Here is a 9,400-nt window from a genome sequence, read left to right as displayed (position 1 = left end):
GTCATATGTATGAGAGCTGTTTAAAAATAGATTACAGAGTAGCAGCTTTTTACGTTCATTAATGCTTTTTTTTCTGAAGTTTGTATTTTCCCATATTTATACCTTCCCCCAACGCAGCAGTGTCCGTGGCATTTGCGCCGTAACAGCCGTTTAAGCTTACATGTACATGTCCATACGTAAAACAGGGTGCGAATCAGTTGCCATTCCCCCTTGAGAGATCTATTATATATACATATATACATATTAGTATTTAGTTAGCGATTCTTCGCTACTGTGGAAGGCATTCATTCCCAATTTAAGGCTTCCCTGTGCCTCTTTTTTACGTACTCGCAAAGTTTATAGAAGATAAGACGAAGAAAATGGCTTTTGGTAAATCAAAAAAGGGTGCCTCCCTTGGTGAGGAGCCGGCACAGCATGTAACGGACAGCTCAAATAGCAATGGTGCAAACGCAGCGAAGGACAGTGGTAGAGGCAAAATAATGGGTGTCTTTTCCGCTTGTAAAGTTGTGACATTTTCTCTCCTTCTGTGGCTAGTACAGTGTTCCAGCATGGTAAGTTAATCACTCACACGAATTAGGCATTCTGTGCAGCGGCTTTGTTGGAGGCCCCACGTACATATGTGCATAAATGCGTGTTAAGTGCGAATGGCTACAAGGAATGTGTATACGTGTAGTGGCATTCCCGCTGGCACAAAAGTAAAAAATAAAAAAATAATTGTTACGTGTTAATATAACTTTCTTTTTAATTTTTTTTCCAATTTTTGCAGTACTCTGGCGAGTTCATGAATGGGAACCACAACATGGGCAGATCAGCCACCATCAGACCCAGTAGACTGTTAGGACAACCGTTAGTCGAATTCGACCAAGTGTTCGATCTCTATCAGAGAAGCTTTTTAGACAAAATGGGATGCGATAGCAACCAGAAGGACCAAATTAGAACTATGATGAAATCATATTTTGATAAAATAGATTTGGGAGCATTAGCTAAACAATTTCAACAAAACCCCTGTAGTATGTTGCAGTGCCCCCCAGGAATGCCTGGAATGCCGGGAATGCCAGGAATGCCAGGAATGTTTCCACCTATGAAACCAGGTGCGTGCTCCCCAGCTTTTCCAGGAATGTGTCCACCTGGAGCGTGCCCACCTGCATTCCCCGGACTGTGCGGCCCTTCCAATTCTTGCCCTTTGCAATCGCCAAATGAAAGTAAAAGTGGAGACCCAGAAAAAAAGAAGGAAGGCGAAGAGGGTACTTCAAATGATGGTGATGGGCAAGTAACAGGAGAACAACAAAAAACACAGACGATAGTACCAGCTGATAATAGTAACCGTAGCCCCGTTTTACAATATTTGAACTATTTCAATTTCTTGTGGTCCACCTCCTTCATTATCATGAGCTCAATTATATCAGCATGTTTCGGACAGTTTCACATTACTTTGTTTTTATTTTCCATATTATTTTTGAAAGCTTTGAATTTTTTCTGGACCCTCAAAATGATGCACGATATGTTTTTCCCCAAAAAAAAGTAGACGGTTTATTCGGCAGTTCGGATGTTCCTTCTAAGCGTGAGCAGTTTAGAGAGAAGGTAACCCCAAAGAGCGCAATGTTGGGGTGTCGCAAAGTTATGAAGCAATATAGCGATGACGCGGCCTCGATGGTGATGTGATGACGATTACCATAATAAGGAAAAGGAGGGGGAAAAAATATATATATATATATATATATATATATATATATACATTAAAGATCACCTAATGAGCTTAATTTAATATAGAGTAATTTTTTTTTTATATGTAAAGTCTCCCCCTATAAAATTCGAGAGTTAATGGGCATACTGATTAGCCTTCTTAGGAAGGTCGGGTGCCATGTTATACTGCACCATACCGTGCCATACTACACCACATTGTACCACACTACACCGTATCATGTCATGCCTTATCACATCACATCACACCATATTTTTTTTTCTTTATCAATATTCCTTTCCCCAGCATGTGGTGTTAAAAATTCGTCATGTATGAATATGTATGTTTTCCATACATGTTAGATACCATTTTTTTTTTTTTTTTTTTTTTTTTTTGTGCTACACAATAGTCTGCATGTATATAATAAGTTAGACAACCACTCTTCAAAGAATTTTTAGTTTTTAATAATTAAATATAATATGTGCAATGCATTTGTCGTGCGAGTTGATGAATGAAGCAAGTACAAACAGACGAAGCTATATGCGTCCTCATTTATATCTTAGAAAATATGTGAGCGTATGTATAAAACGTTAACATGCATATGAGTATTATGTACATACGGACGTGGGCATATTTTTCTATTTATAAATAAATTGCTTCTTAAAACTCTCCATTTTTATACTCATTACAAGCTAAATGTTAAAATGAAATCTTTGTCATGACAAAAATGCGGTTAAAGTGTTTTTTTTTGGATTTTGTGCCGCATGCTTGCCAACTTCGACGCCAAAAAAAATGCCCATTAAATGTCCAAAATTTGTGGCAAAAGCGTACCTTTCGAAGCGTAAGATATTGAAAGGGCTGTTGCGTGGTAGATGGTATAACGACTAGATAACCGTCCTATAGGGGGAACGCCCCACCGTTGCGCGCATCAAAAAGGTTATTTTATAGTTAGCATAAATTAGTAGTTTTAATTGTTGCCCCCGCGGAAAACCCATTAAGCGTTTTCTTAACTTTTAGGAGAGGGGAAAAGTGCCCAAATTTTAAGTGGCCCTTTGGCGGTGGGGGGAACAATTATACAATAAAACAAAGCGAGACAGTTTTTGCCTGAAGCGGGTTTTATCTTTCCATTCTGCGCTTATCAAAGGTGATGAGACCTCACAGCTAGTGTCGAACCATTAAAGTGCTACACCGTGGTTAGTTTAAACTGGTGCCCCTCTCTGCGCCAGGGTGTATGCATTTGTATACGTATAGACATACACGTGTGTCAAACTGTCACGATGTGAGGTTTATTTCCCCCGTTTGGAATGATAAAAAAATAGATGCACCTTTAAGAATATTTGGGATGCAAAATTTTTCTCCACTTTTTATACCATTTCGTTCGTCACTTTTAAGAACTGAGTAGGTATGCGTGGTTAAGCTCTTCCTGCACATGCCTGCAATGGCCTTCTTTAGAACAGACGCAAACCGTGCTTCGGGCTGTCACATGGCATATAAAATGTAGTTGGCCGTATCTTTTTAACTTTATTGAAGATTTACGAATCGTGAAAAGTGTGTGGATTATATTTAAATTGACGTGGAAGGGATGATGAGGCACATGCATTGGGACGTTGCAACACGGGCATTGCATTCTCTTCACTAGGGAAGAAAAAAGGCGTTATAATTTGAAGAGAAAGGGAACATATGCCCTCCGCAGATCTATACGCTATTTTTTTTTTTTTTTTCATGTACCACTAAAATTTTAATGTATTACGAAAATGAAATTGCAACGATGTCCTTTTTATGTAATCATTCAGAACTGGTAGGGGAAAAATTATCTAGTAGCGCAGTGCAGCGCACTTGTTGAAATTTTATTTTTTCCCCTTTTATTTTAAAAATTATGCGTAATTTTGTGGACGATTATAATTTTTTTTTTTTTTTTTTTTCTAAAAAGAGGAATAAATAACTCTGATTTGAAGTTCATAATTCAATTAAGTATGATGAGAAGTTAATATGCTAAAAATGCGATTTTTTATTTGAACCTATTCGTGTTAACATTTTTCTATTTTTAGAATAATCCCCTCTACCTGATGGCTTGAATAATTATGCTTGCCATTTTTCTCTGTAGAAGTGAACCTAAAATAAATTTATTTCGCTGCTGTAGAAATGTCCATAGGATAAGTTACGTATGTTAATATTTTTTTATCATTATACTATTTATTGAAAATTTTATTTTATTTTGTAAAACTGCAAAAAGTAGAAAACGATGAAGATGAGTTACGGAGGGGCAAACGTGATAACTGCCTGTGGAGGGGCGGCACAAAATGTCACTAGCGCAGATGGGTATGGCGACGTTGAAGGGCTAGCAGAACAGTGTCCTCGAAAAGGGGTAAAGTATGCTGCCTTTTTAAAGCTTTTCATGTTTGCCCTGTTCGTATGGATAGCGCGGGGTTCGCACGAGGTGAGCCAATAGCAGCGCGTTTCGCGCGGTGTCGCCCTTAGACCCTGCACAGATGTACATATGTACAGATTATGCACGCACCTATTATGCACATACGTATTATGCATATACGAATGCACCTGTTCTGTACGCGCGGGTGAATGCAAACGTTTCATACATTTCTTCTCCTCCCCCTTTGAACGTCCCCAACGATGTTTAGAGCGCAACCCGTGGAGTCATGGGAGAGACCCCCCAGCGAGGACAAGCGACCATGCACAAAAGCGCTAACAGATTATTAGCAGAACCGCCAATGGATTTCGACGAAGTGTATGGGACATTCAAAAAAAACGTTTTGGAAAAATTGGGGTGTGATGAAGAGCAATGCCAAACTATAAAAAATTCTGTGAAGTCCTATTTCGATAAAATAAAATGGAATGTGACAGATCAGCAGAATGCAAAGGAATCTGAGGAAGGAAGTGGAGGATCAGATAACGCTTCGGATAAGGCAAATAAAGAAAAAAAGAGTTCTAAATCTGTAGGAATTTTTGGTTCGCTCATAAATTTAATTTTAAATTACAAGCTTACATCACTCACCATTCTTATCGTAGCTCTTGGATACTTTAAGTCTCGATACCTGCTCGTCGTTATGGGCGTAATTATAGTACTAAATATGTTTTGGGAACTGGAAAGCTTAAATAAAAAATTGAAATTTCTGTAACTTCTTTGCAATGTTTATTTTTGCCCAGATTGTTTGCAAAACTGTGAGATACATGTAGAAAATGACGAGCTTTTCGGAGCTTATATAAAAATGGTATATTAGTAAAGAGGGAAGAAGCTATTTATAGAATGTAGTTTATATGAGGGGGGCACCTTCGTGGGTAGTTAGGTGGTCTACTGTGAGGCTGTCTATTGGTACTCAAACGAATAGCCTTTTCAGCGTTTTGAAAAAAAAAAAGAATAATACTTTCGAATGGTGTGCATACCCATGCAGCATAAGCGTGTCAAAATAATGCTAAACGGTGGACATCTGCGCATATACACATATATGTCTACAGCGTACGTAAGCTTACCTGGTGTAACTAGGAGGAGCATTATCATTGGCGAATTACCATTTTAACAGATGTGGATGCATATCACTAGAAACTTTTGAAGCATTTCATTTCGTGCCTCCATACAGTGCTTTATGTTAACATTTTAAAAGGATGGCTGATTTGTTCCCCATTTGGGGATGCCCATGTATTTTAATCAACCCGTTTAACGTGCATGCGTATGTATGTATATGTATACATATATATGTGTGTGTGCTTTTCCTTTTTTTCGTTCGTTGGTTTGTTTCGCAAGGGAACAGTGGGAACTGCGCCCCATTCTGCGTTTTCAAAACTTACAAGTAGACTCCATATTTTTGGCCTTCTTTACCTAATCGGATTTAAGCCAAAATGGCTCCGTGAAGGATGCCCATGAAACGTATCATGTGATAACAGTGCCATTATTTTGGAAAAAATAGTTTGTCTATATTAAATTCCCTATGTGTTAACCAAAAGGGTGAGGTTAAAAAATTGCACAAAAATAATCTGCCATAGAGTGTGCCATAATAAGTCATTTTTTTTTTCTTTTTGGCAGTCTATTAAATTGGTCATTATTAAGATGAATTATGAAGAGGGGGTCATTTTGAACACACCAATAGGGTTATCATGTAAGAAGTGATAGCTTTGCAATTTCATATTGCAACGGAGGAAAACGACCAAAAAAGGGAAAAAAAAAAAAAATAAAAGAGCAGACATGTTGCTCATTTGTATATTTCTTATAGCTACAAAATTGAGATAGAACACCACTGATTTAGCGCTTAAGCTAGATTAGAGAAGTGAACCACCAGACGCATTTATATCTATATGCTCAATGGGGGACATTTTGCTAAAATATTTCCCCCACCCCGTTTTGGAAGTAAAATAAAAGAAGCGAAACTTCGTAGTGGTACATTTTTAACTGCTATGTTTTTTTTCTCTTGTGGAAGTCCGGCGCGGGGATTTGGTCTTGCCCCCGAAAAGGTTTACAAGAATGTCGCAGGTAGAATAGCAATTATATTGTGGGGAAAGCGACAGCCCCGGTTTATGCCTTTGTTTATCTCCCAGATGAGGGGAATACAAAAACGTCAGGCAAAACGGGGCTCATTTTAGAACTAAAACTTTTACTTAAGATTTATGTTTTACAAACTACCCGCCTTTGTTCCGTTAAATGATGAAAACAGGGCATACTCCTCCCGCTAGCTGTAACAAAATTGCTATAATAATTTTATGCTTATTGGGGTCCCTCATTTCGCTGCTTAGGAGCTATAGAATAAAGCTGCTTCATTTCTATGATGGTCTTCTTAATGGCTTTAGCAATGCTATTAACAATATGCGTTGAATCTTTCACATAATATGCTATAAGGCAGGGAGGAAATATGGTTTTGCGAAATAAGTTTTAGGGAACGCTTCTGGGGGTGGTAGAAATATTTTAGTACGTCCATGGACGAAAAAAAAATATTTTTGCTCGCATTAAAATTTTTAATTGAATTTTTTAGAAGCCACAATTTTGGCAAAAAAAAAAAAAAAAATATATATATAATATATAACATATATAATATGTATATTACGTCGTAACGATTCGCTGCGATAAATATGGAACTATATTAACGGGCATATATTTGTCAGCCGTTTTTATTTTCTCGTGTCATCCTAGTAATGTATAGCGTGTTGCTCAAGCACAAATACAATTTTTCTATAATGAGCGAAGTTAAGCAAAGCAGTTTCTCCTGCTATTTTGCTTGCTAATTTTTTTCCTTGTTTGCAATTCCCTTTATATATAATTTATTTGGTTCATAATTTGAACTACTTCTAAACCTGTACGGATATGCAAAATGGTAGAGGTAACTTTTAGCGAGTCGAGTGAGGATACATATCTGGAATCGGCAAAAAAAGCAGCTCTACGTTTTAGGAGGCAAAATGAGAATGCGTCAAAAGCGGGGGGAATCATCCGCGATAAAATAGGCACCTTTACCCTTTTTAAAGTTCTTATGTTTTCCCTTCTAATATGGATAATACGGTGTTCCGGCGAGGTAAGCTTGTGGGAAGATTGGAAACCCCGTCGCGATGCGGTTGGGGGTCTACGTGCATCAGTGAAGGTGTTCATGAGGGCACATATACGTACGCCCCTAAACGTAGTTACATTTTCTTCAGTGTGAAAATAAACCGTGTATTTTTTTTATCCTCAACTGTGACGATTTGTAGGACGCGAGCTATGAAGTCAAGAGTGATAGGGAAATCCCAAAATGGTTAGGCGGCTACAGACTATTAGCCGAATCGGAAGTGCAATTCGATGCGGTGTTCGATTTGTATAAGAAAAACTTTTTAACTAAAATGGGATACACTGATGAGGATTCAGAAAGAATCAAAACGACTGTGAAGTCCCATTTAGATAAAACAAAAGGCATGGACATGGATCAACAGCGCAGGAAGAAATTAGGAGATTGCGAGCGTATTATAAAACAGGGTAGTGACAATAGCATTTCAGCGTTTTCCAACAATTTCAGGGAATTATCTTATCCCTATTTTCTGGTCTTGTGTGCATTCATATTGTATTCTAATGAATATTACAGGTTTTTTGCAGCCCTAATGGTTATACTGATTTTGAAATTTGTGAACTTCTCTTGGGATTTAAAATATATCTTTTCAAGGATGGCGGAAAGTATGTGATGTGATGTGATGCTAAGCAATATAGTGAGGGTTTTTCCGAGGAGTTTATTCTGCTCATTTTTAAATTGTGGTAAAATGGATTCACTCTTATCTGTGTGGAAAAGCGCAGCATAAAGTCTAACAGGAAAAAAAAAAAAAAAAAAAAAATTAGCGCCATTTCGTTCATGTATTTAGCGTAGCGTTAAAACTATTTCATTTGTTTTTCGAAATGGCCGATTGGACCTCACTAGATAAGCAAACATTTGATTAATTTTTTTATGTGTCTTTCAAAAGTGTTATATTTTGTTACCATGCATTTTATGTGGGGATTCGCGATTTGATAATCCTTTTGTGCATTGCGCAGCTTGATAATAATATTCATCATTTTTGCCACCTTTGGTTGTTACAATATTTGTTTTAGTTTGGAACTGCCCTAATGTGTTCCACTCGTTTACTTTTCACCCACTTACTTTTCACTCGTTTACTTTTCACTCGTTTGTTTTAATACGCACAAGTAGGAATGTACGTGTAGACGTACCGGTGTGCTTATCCCTTTTACTGCAGCTAAGTTGTGAATCACTCTGTATACACATAAACACCATGCTTTAGTTTCCATTTTAATAAGCGTATAATAATACACTTGCCTTTTTCATTGGGTGAAAAATTAGCTATACAACTTCGTGGTGCATTCGTCGGGGCTTCTACTCATCGTTTTTGTGTCCCACCTTGCATATAAAGGGGACTCCCTTTGTGTACATTTTTTTTTTGGATAATTTTTACATTATAAGGATTTTATAAAAATTGGGTAAAAACCTTTGATAATTAAATTTTTGTTAAAAAAAAAACGAATGGGTCGTTTTGTAGCTTATCGGCTCGTACTGCCTCGACGGAGGGAAATGTGTAAACTGCAAGATGGAGAGCTGTCATGCAGCATATAGATAAATTATGGATATTGCTTTACGCGTTCATTGTGGACTTTCCCGCAACTTCCTGGAAGGAAGGGAAAGGAAGGGAAGGGAAAGAACGTGAATAAAAACATTTAGACGTACCTCCTTTTCAACCTCGGGTACACTTCATAGACGCTCACAAATTTTAAGCTAACTGCTTGAGTGTAATACGCACTATGGGCTTAACTTCTGTGATGCGCCAGAAAATGGCCGACTCGAACGACCTGTGCAACCCCTCTCCCTTGTCTATAACGCGCACCGGTGATAATTGAAGCCAAGGAAGTGGAAATATGCCCACACATACATACTTACATATTTACACACATATATATATACATATGCATACCCGTAGAAGGAGAGGCAGTTTTCAGCCCTAAAATGAATTAACGCCAAAGCGAATAGCACCCATGCAGAGTGTCAAACCCATTTAGGCAGTCACACCATTTATGATATAACAAGCGGGCACGTTTATTTCTTTATGCGCTAATATAGCTGAGGTTTGCCCTAAAATGTGTAAAATATGTCTCATTCTTACAAGCGAAAGTGTTTCATCTTTTTTCAGAAATAGTTTTATTCGTTCGTATGTTGAGGGAGGGGACACCCCAATTTGGAGTCCATTTCGAGCTTTAATTGGTTCTATAAGGTA

At 37.8% G+C, this 9,400-nt stretch overlaps 3 protein-coding genes across 3 annotated transcripts, besides 14 other annotated features; all 3 read left to right on the top strand.

Moving 5' to 3' along the window:
* Positions 1–359: 359 nt before the first annotated feature.
* PVX_094295 (Pv-fam-h protein) lies at positions 360–1,525 on the top strand (the record flags this gene model as incomplete). Its single annotated transcript, XM_001614279.1, has 2 exons — positions 360–551; positions 767–1,525. The coding sequence occupies 2 exons, from the start codon at positions 360–362 to the stop codon at positions 1,523–1,525; spliced, it is 951 nt and encodes a 316-aa protein (XP_001614329.1).
* Positions 801–840: a microsatellite.
* Positions 973–1,012: a microsatellite.
* Positions 1,526–2,472: 947 nt separating the features above from the next.
* Positions 2,473–2,504: a microsatellite.
* A 403-nt stretch (positions 2,505–2,907) lies between these two features.
* Positions 2,908–2,972: a microsatellite.
* Positions 2,973–3,274: 302 nt separating this feature from the next.
* Positions 3,275–3,323: a microsatellite.
* Positions 3,323–3,344: a microsatellite.
* A 134-nt stretch (positions 3,345–3,478) lies between these two features.
* Positions 3,479–3,502: a microsatellite.
* A 119-nt stretch (positions 3,503–3,621) lies between these two features.
* PVX_094290 (Pv-fam-h protein) lies at positions 3,622–5,238 on the top strand. The gene is made up of 2 exons (XM_001614278.1): positions 3,622–4,118; positions 4,318–5,238. Exons 1-2 carry the CDS (start codon positions 3,924–3,926, stop codon positions 4,813–4,815), a joined length of 693 nt encoding a protein of 230 aa, XP_001614328.1. The 5' UTR covers positions 3,622–3,923; the 3' UTR covers positions 4,816–5,238.
* Positions 4,021–4,056: a microsatellite.
* Positions 4,762–4,826: a microsatellite.
* Positions 4,952–4,974: a microsatellite.
* Positions 5,036–5,072: a microsatellite.
* Positions 5,125–5,283: a microsatellite.
* A 768-nt stretch (positions 5,284–6,051) lies between these two features.
* Positions 6,052–6,072: a microsatellite.
* A 637-nt stretch (positions 6,073–6,709) lies between these two features.
* PVX_094285 (Pv-fam-h protein) lies at positions 6,710–7,828 on the top strand (the record flags this gene model as incomplete). The annotated part of the gene is made up of 2 exons (XM_001614277.1): positions 6,710–7,191; positions 7,364–7,828. The coding sequence occupies exons 1-2, from the start codon at positions 6,994–6,996 to the stop codon at positions 7,826–7,828; spliced, it is 663 nt and encodes a 220-aa protein (XP_001614327.1). The 5' UTR covers positions 6,710–6,993.
* Positions 6,931–6,979: a microsatellite.
* Positions 7,829–9,400: the final 1,572 nt, after the last annotated feature.

This window comes from Plasmodium vivax, chromosome 8 (assembly GCF_000002415.2).
Source record: "Plasmodium vivax chromosome 8, whole genome shotgun sequence".
Classification (NCBI taxonomy): Eukaryota; Apicomplexa; class Aconoidasida; order Haemosporida; family Plasmodiidae; genus Plasmodium; species Plasmodium vivax.
This window is presented reverse-complemented; position numbering and strand designations above follow the sequence as displayed.

What these genes read in the sequence shown, in the direction of transcription:
- PVX_094290 (XM_001614278.1), top strand. Translation starts at nt 3,924, where the DNA reads ATGAAGATGAGTTACGGAGGGGCAAACGTGATAACTGCCTGTGGAGGG. An exon ending in TAGCGCGGGGTTCGCACGAG is followed by an intron (nt 4,119 to 4,317) that starts GTGAGCCAATAG and finishes AACGATGTTTAG; the next exon opens with AGCGCAACCCGTGGAGTCAT.